Below are 19932 nucleotides of genomic sequence, written 5' to 3' on the forward strand. Positions count from 1 at the left end.
CTCTGGTGATGTACAGAAGCATTTGCCTCATTTTACAGATAGGAATCTGTAAGGTCCACATTTTTAAAAGTTACATAACTCCCATAGAAATCAGTGTCATGCAGGGTGTTTTTGCCTATACCTGAGATTGAACCTGTCTCAAGTTCTGGTCTAGTTTTCTAGCAATAAATCTCCTTCCATATCCATGAATTAACTCACCAAAGATTGGGAGATCTTCTAAAATTCTTAGTCTCTTGCTGAACTCTGAAGAATAAGTCATTGTGATCAGTGCTTTATTAGCTCTCTGATTTTTGTGGAAGAACAGGTGAGAAAGTTAAGTGTTGCCACTGAATGTGTGCATTAGAAGCAAACTGAGCTCTGCAGTTGAAACCAATGGTGTGGTGTCCACATTCACAAATGCAAGTGTCTCTGGTTAATCTGCTCATTTGTGTTATCTCCATATTGAGGGAAACTTAGTTACTCACAGAAAACAATAGGAAGAGTCACAGTTACAGTTAGAATTCAAATCCAGAAGGTCCTAGGTTGCAGGTCTGTGCTTAGATAGCTAGATCCCACCTTCTTCTAACTAGATTTTAAGGTGTTCAAATTATGGCAGTATACTTCTCCTGTTTTCAGGGACCCTTTTTGTAATTACCAAGTATACTGTATTTGCTCATTATGAACAATTATGCTGATTGATGCTGAAATGTTATGTTATATCTATTGACATGCTGTGGCATGCTATTTACTATGGCAGTCAACCCAGCTCTTTTGCTGTTTGAATCAGCCCTAGAGTCTATAGGAAATTGAAAGTTATTTATTAAAATGTTTCTTTATGAATCAGCATGTGGCTTTGGTAGTCTAGGAGGAAATACCATTTATGGTTGAATACCATTTATGCCTTTCATTATTCTAGGTCAGATACTCCATACTGATGTTGTCTACTTACATTCTGGACAAGGATTCCGTGAAGCTGAGAAGATAAGACGACTTCTTCTTCAATACAGGTATGATAAGGAAAGAGTAAAATAGGAAAATAGTAGAAACTGATACTGACATTGGGTCAAAATTGGGCCTTGAAAGTTCAAACAAGATTCCCAGAGACTTTAGTGGAATTACTGCTGTTTTTTGTGACTGAGGGCAGAATTTAGTTCAATTTATGCTTTTGTTTATAAACTATCTGTATTAGATACTTCTGAAATGAAGCAATGAATGTTCATGGTTCATAAGTTAAGTGCTATGCAGCTATCTTTGTAAAGCTCTGCCAAGCTTTTCCATTTCTAGGAAGTATGAATTTTCATGAAAAACACTGCAATAGTGTGTCTTCAAAGGAAGTATCTAATCATTTAGCAATAAAGATCACTACTTCAGGTACTTATGATTAGATGGACTTATCCCAGAAAGCTACAGTTGGCTTTGAGGGGAAATGCACCTGGTACAGGTAGACTTCCACAAATGGCAGTCTTAGTGCATAGGTCTCTGCTCAACTACATGCTGCTGCTCAATGGAAGAGGAACACTGTTGAGGCTTGAGGAGCTGAGTATCATTTTCATCATGGTGACTGCTATTTAATTGAATAGGAGCTGTTTGGCAGACAAGTTTTCTGTCCTTACAGTAGGCTGATTGTGCTAAATTATCTAAAGATACTAAGAAAAATACCGAGTGACAGTTCTTGAGTTCCCTATAGCGAGGATCATTCTTTGCTTCTTTTAATATGGACATGCAAATTATGCCTGCTCCCTCTTGCACTGACACTCCCATGCAGTCAAATCAACCTTCAAACAATCAGACCTCTTCCCAATCTCCAACACACATGCTTCTTAAATCCTGTAAGTTTTCCTGATATACTGCTATTTACAAAGTTCCTTTATTGTGGTACCAGCTATGAAGAGGTTTGGGTTCTAGTATTGACTACTTTAAGATAAATATATTGACTACTTTACTGTAAGATGTTCTTGTGGTGTAACTCTTGGCTAATTAGTTCAGTTCATGCTGAGATGCTAATGTCTTCAGGGTTACAAAATTTTGCAGGAACACATTCTTGTTGAGTACAGGCCTTTATTATTACACAAAGCATTTATCATCATTACTATATACCTAACAGCATAGAAGAATTGAATGTTTGTTCCTTTTCCCCTTTTAAAGCTGCAGCACTGTTGTGATTGGCAATGGGACTGCTTGCAGAGAAACAGAAGCTTATTTTGCTGACTTAATTATGAAAAAATATTTTGCACCACTGGATGTTGTTTATTGGTAAGACCACATCATTTCATTTACATTTTGTTTATATCCTCTGCAAATTTTAAGTTCAGTAGGTGCTTTTAAATGTAGTCTTGAGATTACTCTTCAGCCTCCTTCTCTTACCCCCATCTTTTCCCTTTATTGTGTCAGGCTGACCTGCTTTCTGGTCATAGAGAAATGGCTTTGACTCCCTTGGGAGAACATTTTAAAAAAACAAACACACAAGAAAACAGTCCTAGATCAGTTTGATAGGTTCCCTAGAGCACCATTGAAGGAACTTCCTCTCCTTGGGGATTGCCTCTGTAGCAAAAGTGAGTTCTGCGAAACTAGGCTGTCCAGACTCAATTCAAGGAATCTTGTAGGCAGTGTTTTACTACAGTAAGCTGCTGATTACTTGGGCCATTTCCATACATACTTAAATTCTTATTTCATCTATGATATGGAATGCTTGCTGATGCTTTGGGTATTAAGTTGTCTGGAAAAATATTTTGTTAATGCACAGCAAAAGTATTAATCCTGCAAAAAACTCAATTATTGGCAACTAGACTGCAGAATTCAAGCATAGAACTCCTCAGGTTCCAGTCTGAATGGCAACTCTGTCCCCTGCCTGTCATCCTCTTACCAGAGGACAGTTCTTGGTTTTCTTCCAGGAAATGAAGAAATGAGTCCTTTTGGGTGGCTGCTCACTATCATTTAATGTTAAGAAAGCCTTTGGGGTGAATTTAAATCTTGGATTAAATTTTCTGGGCTAGAAGTAAAAAAAAAATAATAATAATAATAATTATTATTTTTGTCCCTCCATTGAAACGTTGAGATGGATCTGTTAGCAGGGATGTCTCAGTATTCTAAGAAGGCATTTCCTTTCTTTGAATTGTTGTCATCACATGCATTTCCTTTAGTCCCCACATAGAAAAGATGTCTGACAGAAATTTTCAGTATGTGCATTTTTCTTAAGAAATTACACTACACTACTTCAATAAATGAAGTTTAATTCCATTTGCTCTTTTGGTTTATTATTCCAGTCCAGTGTATGATGTGGTATAAAAACTACTAATTTAACCTGCTTTTATTTTGAAAAGATTCATAGGGGTCCTATTTAACTTTTTAATGCATGTTTTCAAATAGAGAGCTCAAGCAAGGCTACAAAAGCTTGAACATCCTTTTTATGAATCCTGACCCAAAACAGCGGATTTGTACACTTGTACACTTAGATTAACATGGAACAACGTATCGTGTGTAGCAAACGGTCACATTTGTTAATTTTTTAATATCCATTTAGATATAATTTGAAAGTCAGGTATGGTAATATAAGTGCCTTATTTTCTGTTTGTTGGAATGGCCATTTGTCATATTTAGGATTTTTTTTTAAAGTATTTTATGGTACAGAATGTAAATATCTCTGTTGTTCAGATTCATGCAGCAAGACACATTTTACTTCATGGCTGGATTTTGGGCAGTTTTCATACCATGTTTCTTTATGTTTGCTACTTTTTATTATTAGTAGCATAAGAATGTAGAGATCATAAGCAAAATGTTTAGCCATTTCCAGTTTTGGAGTTCAGTTTTGTGGAAACTGATGAAAAGTGCTTATGATATAGGAGGTTGTAAGTCCTTGTTTAATAAAGTAATGCAAACAACTAAACTGTTAGGTTTTTCTAATGATCATGTTATGGAGTCAGATTTTTCTCAGGTTTCAAGAACTGTGGTAGGATTAAAAAAGATTTTTTTTTCTTTATTAGCAAACAATGTGGTAAAACTTCTAGAAAAACTATAACATTTTATTGCTAAGGTAACATAAAATGTAGTATAATCAGCATGCTATTTATTAGCAGTATCAATATTAATATATATTATAGTAGACCTTGAAGGACCTCAGTGGGATTGAGGACTCCTTTATACTTGGCACATGCATAACAAGGAAGGTGGTCTTTGCTTTAAGGAACTTGTATAGAATGCTTCACAATTTTAAAAGATGCAATGGTTGGAAATTTTAATTCAAATTGTGGTGAACATTATTTCAACATACTTGCTGCTGTCAATGCCTAGTGCTGAGTTTAAAACCTCAAATAGATTTACCCAAACTAGCCAGTGAAGCCTACAATATTTTTCAAGTAGCTGGTCCACTTTTTGGGCTGGGGGTGGGGAAAGAGAGAGGATGGGAAAACAGTGAAGCATGAATCATAATGAGTACTGTCAGTCACCTGAAAAATGGTTCAAGAACAAATACTGCATTGTAGCTATTGCGTTGCCCCAGAAAGCAATTTTATTAATATAGTCAGGGTTGCTCAAATAATCTTCCTTGTGACAGTGAAAATGCAAAGGACTTTTCTACATATAGGTTGATCACAGTAAGTTTAATTAAGTAAAATTGAGAGTGCCTTATGTTATGTTAATTTTACTTATATTTGTAACAGATCTTTTAAGTAAAATTGAAAAAAATACACTCTTAATCCAAGGCGTATGTCTGTATCATGCATTTTGCGTAGCTTTAACTAACTTGGCTTACAAACCAGTTTTGTGAAATCATTGTTGAAATTGTAGCCTAGAACATGAAGTAGGGCAAATTCACACCCACTGCAATGCCATTTTTCCACCATTTACTTTCTGTTGCACCATCACAAGTACTCTGGCATATAGAGTCCTGTTCAGTTCAGTGTTCCCACTTCAAAGGATTCTTAGTTGCATTGGAATCTACAGTCATTTTTAAGAGGCCAGGATTTTCTTTGGCCCTATAAAGAATGTTTGATTCCTTTACAGATGCTTTAAAGCTCCCAAATCATTATCTTGATTACTAAAATATTGACAGAGCTTCTCAGCTGATGAGGTGATAAGAAGCTGATATGATGGAAGTGCAGGATTTGGCTTCCTTTCAAAGTAAAGATTGCCAGTCTATATTTCTAAAAATACTGACAAATGTAGAGTTGGAGAGCAAAAAAGTGTTTGTTTTTAGCTAGTTCTCCCATTCATTTGTTTTCTTTTTACCATTGTGCGAAACTAGCGTAATACACTTTCAGACAATGAAATCTAGAAAAAGTATAGTACGTGCATGCAACTGGATGTTGCCTCTCCTTTACCACTATGAGTTTTTGCATAGATTATATACTTAAGACCATTTCTAAAGCCCTAAATAGTAATTTTAGAATTGCATGAGGAGAGAGGATGCCTTGGGTAAGTTTCTGATGCCACTGAAGTCCATTAGAATTAAAAATTACTTCAGAGAGGAAGAATTTATCTTCCCATGATTTTAGTTCAGTGGCAAGAATACAATTACCTGACTTGGCATTTTTAAAAGTTGATTTATTTGCATTTGAAATGATATTTCTTTGAGCAGATAAGTTATTATTGTGTCCCTAAAGTCATGTTGACAAAATATTTGTATTTGATCAGCTTTATGTTAAGGCTTTCTACAAGTAGTAAATAGAAATAAAATATGAGCTGGTAAAATAGCATGTCTTCAGGGGTGGTGGTTATATAGTGTACATAGTTCCACAGTAATACTGAAGTTTTGCAAAGGGGAAATCAAATCAGGGAAGACTCCAGTAGGAAATCGGGCATGCTGAATACATAATTTTTTGTGGTTTAAAAAACTGTCTGGATTAATTTTGACAGTTTATTATTTAAAACAAATATTTTTCACTACTCATACAACCAGTACACTTTCACATACTCAAGTCCAACCTAAATAACTTTAGGACTTTTTTTTAAATGTAGTTTCTCTTGTAGATCTATGTTTATTGACTTAGATTAGGACTGGAGTAGTGCCCAGAGACAGTCATATCTGGTCTTTAGCTTTTTGTTACAAATCAGTTTTGGTTACAAGGTCCAATAAATATTCTTGATTATTTTTGTTGGTTTTATTGCAAGTTCTTGCCAAAGATACAATGTATTATAACCAAAACAGATGTTCTGTTTAGACAAGTGTATTTGCTCTAGCAGAACCCAAAATGTAAATGAAACAACAGTATGTTCTACATTAACATGACAGCTGATGAACTTCAGGATTTCATAGGCCTTTTTAGATTAAATTAAAAATCCTTGAGAAATGTAAGGAGCTTTTTCCTTATTTAGAGCACCGGAACTGGTTTTCTTTGGCCTGCTGTCAGTGCTGGCTTTCAATGGAGTGAAAACTGTTTGAGTGACAGGTGGGCTATGCTGGACTAGAGCAGTCCAAATACCATTTAGAAAAAATATATCACATTTTTTCTTTCTGCTTAACTGGTTTTTTGATTGCCATACTAGTATACTTGCAGATGAAACTAATTATTTTATACTTGTTCTATTGAGATGCACTTAGTATTCATTATTTCAGCTCATAGCTTTTCATATGTATTTTAGATTACTGATAGTTCAAATGTCATCAACAAATTATGAATGTAACCAGTGTACCCCAAGGTACTTTATGCTTATTATCTATTTGGCTTGTTGTCATTCATATTGGTTCTGTTATGCTTGACTTTAAACAGCTGGTCCTTCTCAGTCACCTTCAGCAAAACTATTTTTAGTTCTTGAAGCATTTGAAGTGTTGATCTAATTGATGATCTACTAGCATTTAAGTTCACGTACTTCTATACTGTAGCCAGCCAGGCAAAAATATGTACAATTCTGTAAGGTTCTTATTTATAACATTTTCCATTCCTTTGCTTTTAATGATTTAGTTATTGCTCTAGATTGCTTAGGAATTTTCTGCTAAGGTAAAATAAGTGTTTCATAACTTTTGAAGTGGGATTTTGCTGATCCAGAATTGACTGGGAAATATTTGTTCTACAGGCATTTAAGTTCACTGGTATTTTTATAGGTGTCTGTATAAAAATAAATATCCCTTTTGATTTTAAAGTATGTTTTATGTTGCTAAATATCCATGCTATGCTCTCTTGACTTTAACAAATGCCACTTTCAAGTTCTCTGTGCCCCTACATTTCTAATGTTACACCAGCTTAATTCTCATTACTTTTCTGCTTCATAGCACTCGCAGTCTGAAGGAAGCCTACCATTCGGGTTCACATTATGATAATTAGGTTTCAAGGCAATGTGGGGGGATTAAGATGTCTGAGGTTTAGTTTCAGAATAAAGTTCAAAACTACTTGTAAAACTTGTTTGAGTGGTTAACAGAAGTAGTTTTATTTATTCACTACTCATGCAGCATTAATCCGTATTTCATCAGGTACCCACAGTGCTGTAACTCTAGATGTGACCCTGGGACTTGATTTACCTCAGCTCACTTTTCTTTACTAATGTGCCATGAAAGAGGTACATGAAAGATAGCCAACATCAAAGTACCTTTTAAAGTAAAATGGTTGATATGAATCCCTTGTTATTTACCACTGTCTGTCAAATGTTTCAGCTGGTTTGCATCCTCTTACAAACTATTGCTTGCTGCACTAAAGCAGTTGTTTTAATTCTGTTGTGGGCACAAAAAAAGGGGGTGGGGAATATGAAAAAATTCACTTTTTTAAAAATTGTACTTTGAATTGTTTGGTCAGTGAGACATTGAAGACACATGTATGCACCCACACATCTTAGTCATTAGATGTCTGATATAGGAAACAGAAAATAGTTCACAGAGCTCTTGCAAAAGGATTTAATGTGCCATAAAGACAACACAAAAAGTAGTAAGCAACTGAATTGAAAACTGTTGTTTAACTGTTAGCTGTTTAGATTCCTTTTGAGCATTTTGCATGTTCAAATTAAGGCTAAACAAAAGAATAATATAGTGAACCTTGATCAGCTTAAAATACGTATGTGGAAATGTTTAATATATGTAAACAGTAATAAAGCTGTTACTCGTTCTCCATCCAAACCATGTCTTTCATCCTTTGCTCTAATGGATTGTTCCCACTGTGATCTCTGGGAATAAATGAAACAGACCTGATAACATGCAGCACTTCCCAGGAAGGATCATATCATATATAATGTTCTGATCCTGTTAGAAGTTCTGTGTCACCTATGCAGAAAACAGCAGCTATATCAGAATTCTTTCTTTTAAAAATAATGCAAAACTTTCACCTCCTGTTTTTATTTGAAACTGCCCTATAAGTGAAAATTTTATAAGTGAGATGTTTTGAGCTTCATGTGGGGTATCCCTACAGATAAGTATTGAAGGTGGACCAAACCCAGACTGTGCAGGCACCACATCACCCTGCCACTGCTGGGGAGCTGGGCAGATCCCCTGTGCAGCCAGGAGTCTAGCTGCTGCAGTGGGAAGTCTCGCCTGACCCCTGTGTGGGGCCTGGCATTTCCCTCCCTCCCTCCCTGTGACAGCAGGATTTTGGCACAGGAGAGGTCTGTAGTTCAGGCTCTGTCCACAGCCCAAGCCCCAGCCCTTACTCATGGGGGCAAGGGGAAGCTGCAGCAGCTGGGCAGCGTCCCCTAGTGGCTCAGCCACACCCACCAGTGGCCTGGGGCCCACATAGTGCTGGAAGCATGGTGAATACATAAGGGGCTGAGACCGGGGCCATTCCTGCAGGAGGTTACTAAACTAGGTGTAAGCTATTGGTTAACCATTTAACCGCTATAATTGGAGGAGGTTAAATGGATAATTTTTTAATGATATTTACTTCCCTAGTAGCCTCCAGTTTTTCCAGATCACCAAGAGAAAGCTGTCAGACTCAGATCCAGAACAGAGAGTAAGGGAATCATAAGACATATTTTTCACATAATTCCGTCTCTTTCTCCTTTATGTAGGTAAAAAATAATCTTGCTAACAAATATAAGTGTTTTTGATATTGTCCTGATATTCTATCATGAATAAATTTCATGCAGTTTCATAATGATTTTATAAACACACAAGAACATTTTGAGTTTTATACAAAAATTGGAAACATTTTAAGATAAACTTATACTAAACATTCAACAATATGTTCATACATTGTACAATAGAATGATATTGTTTTTGCAGCCTGTCTCAAAAATCAATGAACAAACATTCAGTTAAATCTTTTGCAGAAACAGATCTCTATTTTCAAAAAGTTACTTTCTGAAAATGTAGGGAGGGGGAAGAGGGAGTGCCCACCCAAGAGTCTTTCTTTCTTGTCGCAAATATATTTGTGTAATTTTTTTATAGAACAACAGTTTGTAGGAAATACTATGGATATATTCAGGAAACGTTTGCTGTTATATGAAGGCAGATAATTAAAGCTTATGTAATATATATAACCACAGGAGGGGGGAAAATATTTAGCTACCAAGATGATTTAGGGCCCCTATGCATATCTGTTTAGAGACAGAAGTCAAGTGTGGGGAAGAATAAAAGAATATATTTACAAAAGTAAAGGAAAAAATAGCAATTCAAGAAGGCTTCTTACTGGTAGAGAGAGGTAGTTAGCTGTGTTAGTGTGAAGTCAGGCAGAAGGCTGCATAGAGTTCCACCTGATAGCCTATCCAAGGTAGTGAAGATGCAAAAAAACACTACTTACAGGTTGGCGTAAAAGGAGTATGTCCATTCGGTTCCGAAAAAATGGTTGAAATGATGAGTTGAGCTTACTAGTGAGTCTCAGAAGTGTGAAGAACCAGTTAATAAATGCATTAAGGGAGAATTACAGGGAAGCCCTTCTCTAGCCAGGATAAGTAACTTTTTTCTGTGCATAGAAATGGATTTAATCTGTGGTTAATCATCTTTAAATTGATCCTGTATTTCATTTTGCACCGTATTACGATAGTTTATTTTGCTAAGATTTTTCCACCTAGCTTTCTGTCCCTGGTAATAGAAATGTGTATAGGCTGAAACTAGACATTCTAAACCTTACAGTGGAAGAGAATTGGTTTTATAAAAAACAAAATAAAATTAACTCCTTTGGGTGTCTGTCATTATTTGTCAGAAACTTGTATTTATAGAGAAGTGATTTTAGACCAGGGGTTGGCAACCTATGGCCCGCTAGTTAGGTCTGGCCCAGAAATACATTGGGTCCAACCTGTGGCAGCTAAGTGAATTGACAGCATCCTCCAGGCACAACAGCAGAGGTGTCTCCAGGACCCTGTTGCCTGCTGTGTTCAGTTTATTCTCTGCAGCATTAGGGGAGGCATCCCCCCAGTCTTAGCACCTGCCCTTTTCTAGTAATTCCCTTTTCAGTATCTGCTGATTGCCAGGAGGTGTGGGGTGCAGTCTGTGCGGGTGCCAAGTTGCAAACAATGGCCCATGGTGGCAAAAGGTTGCCTCTCCTGATTTAGGCTATTAGTTCATAATACAGGTGCATCCAGTGGAGATTATATAATGTGTTTTATCCATAGTCTTTACACAGAATTTTGTAAAGGTGGACTTGCATGAAGGACTCCTGTTATGAGAGATGAGGCAGAATTTTAAATTCTTCCAGTTTATTGTTAAAAACACACTACTTTGTCAATTAGATATTTAGAGACTTTTTAGAGCAGGGGTTGTCATCCTATGGTCTTTGGGCTGGATCTGGCCCACAAAGCCAGGGCATCATCTGGGGAATGGAGGGGAGGGAAGGTGTTGATGGTGGCAGCACTGCAGTTGGAGGGGTAGGGGAAAGGGGAGAAGAGAGTGGTTGCCAGGCTGGAAGTGGTAGCTCACCTCAGGACCTAGAAGCATTTAAGGTCCCCGCCACTTCTAAAGGTTTGCCGACTTCTCAAAGTATTGTTGACAGATTCATTTGTTGGCTCTTCTTTCTAAGACTATTTGAAGGGTGGAATTTACCTTACTTGTAAGAATTGGGCCTCTTCAGGGTAAAGCTTGGGTTTAATGTTAGTGAAGTATGAGGAGGATTTGAGTTGGGAGGTACGATCTACACAAAAACAAAGAGGTGATATTGTCACAGAGCCCTGGTGTTATTGGTTTGAAACAGTGATGTGCTACTTGGGTGGCCCTTACCTGGCTATCTGGCTGTTGTTTATTCTAACAGTACCTAAAGTGCTCAGCCAGGTCATAGCTCCTCTTCTCTTGGTATTTGGCATAAATTGAGTAGAAGTTTGTCTTATGCACATTATATATCACATTTTCAGCTAGCCTCAGCCACAGCATTCAGTTTTTTGTCTCCAAAAATGGGCATATTGATGTTTTACAATACAATAACGTGTCATGTACAACAGGTCCCATGAGAATTTTTGTGCTTTTTCCACGATTTGTAAGTATAGATGCCTGATTCCTATATAAGATGCCTGAGTGGATATCTAAACCTGAGGCTCTGGCTGAAAATTATGACCAAATTGCTTTTTTGCCGTCACGGTAAACATATAAAACTTGTCTTAAATAGCTGGATCTACAAATCCTTTCCTTATAATATGTTTATACTCCTTACTACTTGCTATTACTACTACCAGTATTGCAGCATATATTTTTAAATGTGCGTCACTGACTAAAACATGAAGTTGTAAGATCTGTTACAGTGAGATACTTCATATAAAAAGGAGTTATGTGTGTTAATGAGTTGGGATTATATAATTTTATTCATGTGAGTGTTAAATGTGCCAAACATGGTATTAATATATTTGTTATAATAAAAGTATCATAATCTAAAAGTGCCTTTTTATAGCGTATGACTGTGTTTAGCTACACTGCATACAAAACAAGTAAAAAAAATTGCTCTGTATGAATCAACTTCTCAAGTCTTTCATTTGTTTGAGGTTTCCTCCCCGCCCCCCAACAGTATATTAATTCTGGTCCTCATTCTCTTAAAACGTAATGAGAATAAGATGTGATCAGATAATGACATTATGGGTCTCACTGAGACTCAGGCTTAATGAAATTAAGTAATTACTAAATCATTTTTAAAAAATATTCAAAAGACCCATACATTCCATGGTTTATTGAGCAGTTGTGATCCCTACCTTACTGCATGGAGCTGAGACATGGACAATGTACAGGAGACATCTCAAGTGTACCATCAATGCTACCTGCAGAAGATCCTTTGAATCCATTGGGAAGATAGACGTACCAATGTTAGCATCTTCTTGCAAGCAAGCACCATGAGCATTGAGGCAGTGATCATCTGACATCAACTTTGCTGAGCTGACCATGTTCTGACTCCAGACTCCTGAAGCAAGTTTGACTCTTCCAGGTCAGTCAAGGTGTGTGCTTAACAGGAGGGAAGAAAAAGCACTTCAAGGACATCCTAAAGGCCAGCCTGGAAAAATGCAACATCAACATCAACTCATGTGAGACTACCGCCTGGGATGCTTCCTAATGGAAGAAAAGTGCTGCAAAGATTTCAGTACTTTGAAACCTTACTACAATAAGAGGAGATGGAAAAGTGGGAGCAGCAGAAATAGTGTGTCATGGACTGAAACAAGAATCCAGAACCATGGAAACATGTGCCTGAGTTGCAACAGAGTCTGTCAGTCCCAGATTGGCCTTGTCAGCTATATTTGGACCCACAGATAGGACAGTCATGAAAGAAAATCATCCTCAATTGTGAGGGATTGCTGAAGAAGAAGGAAAGACATTCCAGATACAAAATTGGAAGAATTGTATGGAATTAAAAAGAAAACACCCAAAAAACCCTTACTTGAAATTTCGAGTGTTCATTACTGTGAGGTTTGTGGCGTTTTTAGTTTTTCTCCACACACACACACACACTCTTCCTCTGCCCATTTTCTCACTCAGGACATCGTATATGCTTGCATCACTTATACCTCTTTCTGGTCCATGCAGTGAAAAAGCTTTAAAGGAATCAAATTTGGATCTCTTACATGCTAGTAGGGAGCCATGCTTTAGAGACATGAAAATCTTTTAAAAACAAAACAAGTGGGAATTGCTTGCTAAAATACTAAATTAAGACTGTTTCAAATCATGCTGCTTTCTAAATCAAGACATCTGTGATGTTTAGGACTAGGTTTTGCTATCCTTCTCATATTTAGAGTTACAAAAGTTTCTTAAAAGCTGTTTTACTATGCTTGCCCTGGCATAAAAGAAGGACTTTTTCATTGCAGTAAAAAGCTCTTTGATGAAGAAAATTTTGTTTTGGCTGCCCTCTGTTATTTCTATTTAGTCCTATAGGGTTATGTGGGGGCAATTTACTAGCAAGTAAAAGTGTCCCAATCTGGCTCCAGCTGTCCAAAGTATAGAACATCAATGGCATCTAGGTTTAAATTATTTAAACATAAGACATACCCTTTTTGTGATGTATTAAAACTGAGCTTTTGCTGCGATTAATCTCTGATCTGGCTATATTTTTAGATTGTCACGTCTTCAGTGAAACTGACTGTAACAGCACAGTGGATAAGGAAATATTTTTTGGCTTTTCAGATTGCCAGTAATGTATTTTTATGTAAATTGTGGTTCTTCCCAAATTCATACCTATCCATTGAAGTGCAAATTTGGACAAACAACTAGGGAGGAGTATAAGAGTATTGCTCAGGCATGCAGTGATGAATTCAGGAAGGCCAAAGCACAATTGGAGTTGCAGCTATCAAGGGATGTGAAGGGTAGCAAGAAGGGTTTCTACAAGTTTGTTAGCAGCAAGAGGAGGATCAGGGAAAGTGTGGGTCTTTACTGAATGGGGAGACAACCATGTGACTGAGGATGCAGAGAAGGTTGAAGTGCTCAATGCTTTTTTGGCCTCAGTCTTCACAGGCAAGGTCAGCTCCTAGACTGCTGCACCAGGCAGCACGGTTTGGAGAGGCTGTGAGGAGCTCTCAGTGGTGAAAGAGCAGGTTAGGGACTATTTAGAAAAGCTGGATTGTGCAAGTCTGTGGGGCCAGATGGAAATTGGCTGATGTGATTGCAGAGCTACTGGCCCTCATCTTTGAAAACGCATGGTGATTTGGAGAGGTCCCAGATGATTCAAAAAGGGCAAACATAGTGTCCATATTTAAGAACGGGAAAAAGGAGGATCCCGGAGACTATGGACTGGTCAGCCTCACCTCAGTCCCTGGAAAAATCATGGAGAAGATCCTAAAGGAACCCATTTCTAAGTACTCGGAAGAGGTGAAGGTGATTAGGAATAGTTGGTATGGATTCACCAAGGGCAAGTCATGGCTGACCAACCTGATTGATTTGTATGACAAGGCTCTGGATGTGGGCAGATGGGTGGATGTGGTGTATCTTGATTTTAGAAAGGCTTTTGATATGGTCTCTCACAACATTCTCACAGGCAAGCTTAGGAAGTACAGGCTGGATGAATGGACTATAAGGTGGATAGAAAGCTGGCTGGAGCATCAGGCTCAGAGAACAGTAAATAATGACTTGATGCCAGCTGCCAACTAGACACCAAGTGGAATGCCTCAGGGGTCGGTTCTGGGGCCAGTTTTGTTGATTGTCTTCATCAGTGACCTGGAAGATGGCACAGAGTGCACCCTCAGCAAGTTTGCAGATGACCCCACGATGTGGGGAGTAGTAGATACACTGGAAGGTAGGGGTAGGATTCAGAGGGAACTAGACAAATTGGAGGATTGGGCCAAAAGGAATCTCATGAGGTTCAACAAGGACAAGAGCAAAGTCCTGCATTTAGGACAGAACAATCCCATGCACACAGTACAGGCTGGGGACTGACTGACTGGGCAGCAGCTCTTCAGAAGAGGATCTGGGGGTTACAGTGGACAATAAGTGGAATATGAGCCAGCAGTGTGCTCTTGTTGCCAAGAAGGCTAATGTGTACTGGGCTGCATTGGTAGGTCTGTTGCCAGTAGGTCAACAGAGGACTGAGGGGGGATTTGAACCTCCCAACTACCTGAAGGGAGGTTCAAAAGAGGATGGAGCTAGATTGTTCTCAGCAGTGGCAGATGACAGAACAAGGAACAACGGTCTCAAATTGTAGCAAGGGAAGGTTAGGTTCAATATTAGGAAGAATTTTCTCACCAGGAGGATAATAAAGCACTGGAACCGGTTACCCAGAGAATGCATGGACTCTCCATCCTTGGAGGTTTTTAAGACCTGGCTAGACAAAGCTTTAGCTGTGATGATCTGGTTGGGGATGGTCCTGCTTTGAACAGGAGGCTGGACTACATGACCTCCTGAGGTCCCTGCCAACCCTATTTTCTGTGATTTCTATGGTTTACAAAACTGCATTTGAAGGTCTGCATTCTACCTTTTACTGATCTGCCTTTATTGTTGTAAGATGTTTGTTAGATAACTTTTTTTAAATTTAATAGAGTTTAAATGATTCAGTTATAGTTGACACAGATAGCAGTAGCTATGTTTAAGTTGTTTAACATATTCTATTAAAGCTCTTCCTTTAGAGGGTTCTTTTTTTGAAAGACTAAACAAAAACAGTAGTTTGAGAAACACAGTTTATATGTGTTTGCATCTCTAAATAATTTTGTATATCTTTTGAGCAACTCCAGTACTGCAGTGGCTTAGAGAAGAAAGCTGAAATTTTAAAGGAAATCTCCAGGTTGGATACTATCGCTATGACAATCTGGTCAGACTTGTCCAAGTTATGAGACTCAGGAAATTGCCATTTGCACAGCTGTTATCAAGTGCCTTCAATACCATAAGCCCAACTGTCAGAACTTGGAGAGCAAGGAAAATGATGTCTATATTTGAGGAAACATCTAACAGTTGCTTATAATACCATGATTTTTGCATCTGATAACTAGAAATACAGAACTAGAAAGCCTGTGTGGTATCCTTCTACAAAACAAGTACTGTCCCCTTTCTGTGGCATAAAACTCATAGTTCCAGTTGAAGGTATCAGACTTGGTAGTTTTTCAGTGGTGTGAGACTCGGTATTGTCATGCTGCACTCAGTGCAGTCTAATTCTGTATTTTTCTTAAACTGGGAGCTGTGCTTGGATTATTTAACTTTCTCGAAAGGAAAGCGTGTATGTTTGTGGGGTGGAGGGGTAAGGAGGGGAATTCATACAAGCTTCATTAATGACACTGAGAGCAACTACTAAAAAAAAAGAAAAACCCGAGATGCTGGGGCGGATGGAGCATCCCAAAGGACCACGGGGGGTCCCCTCCCCCACGTGCTCGGTGGCAAACCCAGAAGTGGACCAGAAGTACTTCCCGTCTACTTCCGGATCTGCCTGGGAGCGCGATGGGACTCCCCCTCATGACCTCCTGGCTTGGCAGTCGGGCATGGGGGGGGACCCTGGATGCCCCCCCAAACTATGAGGCAGCAGTTGCTGAGCTGGCAGGGCAGGTGGAGGGGGGCCCCCAGTGTGCTCCCCAGCAGACTGGGAAATGGACTGGAAGTGCTTCTGGTCCACTTCTAAGGCTGCTGCTGAGTGTGCTGGGGAGCCCTCCATGGTCCTGTGGGACGCTCCATCTGCCCCACCATCACAGCATTCATGAGCCATGTGGTACCTTGAGGTATGTAGAAGAAGCATTTAAAGCTGTGTCTATGTCTGAATCTCTGAATCTCTCTAAATCAATTTGGAGGGTTCTGATTTGATCTGGAGAAATTAAAGGGTCTCCTGATTTGATTCAGATTCAGAGATTCAGCCACTGAATTGGGCCGAATCTCCACCAAATAGAATCAGGGACCAAAGCTTCGTACAGCCCTAGTATTAATCTAAATCTTGATTACATTTTAGACCAATTGTTAGACAAATAGTTTGTATTATAACTTGTTCATTCAAGTATTTAAGATTTGCTATGGAACATATCTTTCATTTTGCTATGGGGCGATTAAAAAGAATGTGTGGCCATGAGCCAGATTGCAGAAGTACCTTTATGAGCACAAAATACTTGGGTACTCATAGGCTCTTTTAGTCTAATGTCAGAAGGCATTACACAAATGAAATTAAAGCCAGATACATTCTAGAAATCAGATGCATGTTTTTAACAGTGAGGGTGTTTAACTATTGGAGCAAGCATCAAATGAAAATAGTGGATTTACGACCTCTAAGTCAAGATGCTGATGCCTTTCTGGAACCAATGCCTTAGGTGAGCACAGGTTATTTGAGTGAGTACAAGAGGTAACTGGCTGAAATCCTGTGGCCTGTTACACAGGTTAGATCTTATAGTTCCCTCTGAACTTGAAATCTATGAGAACATATGGCATGTTGATATCATTCTTTTTAGAAATGTATTTCTCAGCTGCTAAAGAAAGCAGTTCAAACTTTGATTCATACTTGGTGGGCATATGAGGGGAATAAAGTCAGAAGAGAAAGTGGGGGCTCATTTTTCCTGCTGCTTTTGCTGATGAGCAGAAAACACAGCATGCAACTGCAGCTACTAATCAGTAATAGAGATGTGAGTTTAAATGAATTCTGTCCTTTGAACTATTTTGGCCATCAGTTATTTTTTGTTCTTTCATACACATAATTTTTAAATGTGCATTCCTTGTTGAATTTACAGTAAAAGTAAGCACTACTTCTGTTTGGTCCTCAGGAAAGATATCAGTGCTTCTAACTATAGCTAGTTCCTTTTTATAACAAACAAACAAAAAAAATCGTACCCAAGCAGCTGAATAGTCTTGGTATTTATCTGAATAAAAGATTCTGAAAAACCTGCACATCTTGATGCAGCTGTGTTTATTGATAATATCAAATTTAATCTTCAAATAAAACTTCTCTCGATTTTTGTATTTCATTCAAAATTCTGCAGGCAGCCTAAGTAACCTGCTTGCTGCTCAGTGCTTCTGATGGGATACACTAGTGTTAGCATCTTGATAAAAATGTATTTTGACATTTGAACTTGACAAGAAATGTTTTGGGGAAACAATTTAGACATGCATCTTTACTGGGTGATTCTCTTGTCAGATTTATGATATTCAGCTGTAGTAAACATACTTTGGAAGTGAGCTTTCAGTAACATCAGTGAGGCAGCTAGTATTTATTTTTTGGTGTCCATGTATTTTTTCTGTTTATATTATAAAGTCACAGCTCAAGTGTGTTTTGTCACCTTTTACATTTCTTTGCTTCCCGTCCCTATGAAGTTACAGTCCTACTTAGATAGACTAGATATCCTTGCATTCCTTGTGTGACACAAGTGATCATCTCTGTGGAAGAAAATGTTACACTTGCTAAAATATTCAACAGAAATCAGTTCTCAATTTGAACATTTGTATTGTAATTGAATAACTTTGAAATTGATATAGTACTTCTTAAAATGACCTGACCAGTTTAAAAACCTTTTGAAAGGTTTTATTTGGTTTTTCTGTGTTGGTAGAATTGTTCTTCAAACTTGCTAAAGAGTAAGACATATTAGACAGTGCTCATCTCCCTTTTCCCCTCTCTGACCAGTCTTTGCACACAACGGCTGCTGCCTTTTTAGTTTCATTTTGCTGTTGCTGAGAGTCTTTTACAAGTTTTAAGCAGTTTCTTGTGGCTTTTTATTTCAATTAAGAATACAGATGTCAATGCATGATGTAATAGTTCATGTAAAATATATTAATATATTGTTCAGTGCAGAAAATAGTAGATTATGATTTCTTCTCAGTGTATTTCTAACATTTTAAAAGCATTAGAGAGAGAAAGAACCCCCCTAACTTCTCCTAGTGTTACATGATAAAGGCCACTGTTTATAAGTCATGTTGAAAGTTTTTATGGAGAGGCATTAAGTTTTCTTGAATTTCTTAAGCTCACTTGAAAGTTTCTGCCTAAAATTTCAAATATGCAGTAGAATATGTGGATTGGGTTTAAGGTTACATCTTTTCTGTATTTTTTTTAAAACTTTAAAATCAGGTTCTGCTGTATTTATCTGCCATAATGTGAGTTTTGACTTTTTGTTTAGCCTACAAGAGTTGGCACTGCCACATCCCATGAAATGGAAGAGCTTTCAGTAAGGTCAATGTGGTTGGTGTCTTTAACAGAGATGGAGGAGGTGTGGACTTATGGCTGTGTGGAACTTTCTGGTTTTACAGGTCTTAATAATTTTATGCCATTTTCAACCTGTTTTTGATGTAAAAGGTTTACATGTCTCTGAACAGTCTCAAGCTTATTAATTTAGGACCAGTTTGATAAAAAGTGATTTTCAAATGCTTTGTTTTGCAAATGTATGTGTTTTTAGGACAACATTCTCCCTTCCATTCATATCATTTAAATCAACACTAAAAACTGAAGTGAAGTGGTACTCTTACCTTCATATTAAAGTCTGTATTCTGTTAACAATTTGGGATCTAAAGCAAATATCTTTAAAAGCTTGTCAGTTCATATGGATCTTCAAGTTCACAAAGGAGCTAGACAGGTTAATGGATGATGGATCCATTAATAGCTATTAAACAGAATGGTCAGGGATGTGTCCTGTGGCATCTCGGAATCAGTGATGGAGGATGCCAGGGAGGGTATGACAGGGGATCTATCACTGTAGATGTACCCTGTTCATAAGCTGTCCCTATAAAGTCATCACCAGGGAGGACTATTCTGTAGTTGCTTGGGGATGTAGAGGGGTAGTTAGGAAGGCCAAGGCAGAGATGGAACTGGGACTACCTTCCCAGATAAAGGACAATAAGAAGTCGTTTTTTAAATGCATAGGGGGTAAAAAGAAGGTCCCGGGTAATGTGGGGCCCTTGCAGGACGCGTTGGGAAACTTGGTCATCACACCAGATGGCAAAACTAACATGTTCAATGATTTCTTCACCTCTGTCTTCCTAAGTAGGGACCAGAACAGCCACCTCCCTGCTGGCCCCCCCTCTGGCCCCGGGGGAGGCACACCTGAGCCATGGGTTAGTGAGGATTTAGTTAGGGAGCTTCTGGAGGGGTTGGATGTATTCAAGTCAGCCAGTCCGGATGATCGCCACAAACTGGCCCAGGTTATTGCAAGTCCCCTGGCACGGCTTTACGAGCACTCGTGGTGCTCTGGTGAGGTACCGGAGGACTGGAAGAGGGCCAATGTGGTCCCCATCTTCAAAAAAGGCAGGAAGGAGGACCCGGG

The 19932-nt window shown here is 38.4% G+C and overlaps 1 protein-coding gene across 1 annotated transcript in view; it reads left to right on the plus strand.

The window, feature by feature from the left end:
• The window catches only part of SRBD1 (S1 RNA binding domain 1), a 207194-nt gene that overhangs the window by 61287 nt on the left and 125975 nt on the right, over positions 1-19932 (plus strand). The window contains exons 12-13 of the mRNA XM_019548564.1: positions 896-986; positions 2125-2232. Of these exons, the coding sequence (XP_019404109.1) occupies positions 896-986; positions 2125-2232 (199 nt within the window). The remainder of the gene's footprint in view (positions 1-895; positions 987-2124; positions 2233-19932) is intronic.

This window comes from Crocodylus porosus, unplaced genomic scaffold (genome assembly GCF_001723895.1).
Source record: "Crocodylus porosus isolate Cpor-Errol unplaced genomic scaffold, CroPor_comp1, whole genome shotgun sequence".
Lineage (NCBI taxonomy): Eukaryota > Metazoa > Chordata > Crocodylia > Crocodylidae > Crocodylus > Crocodylus porosus.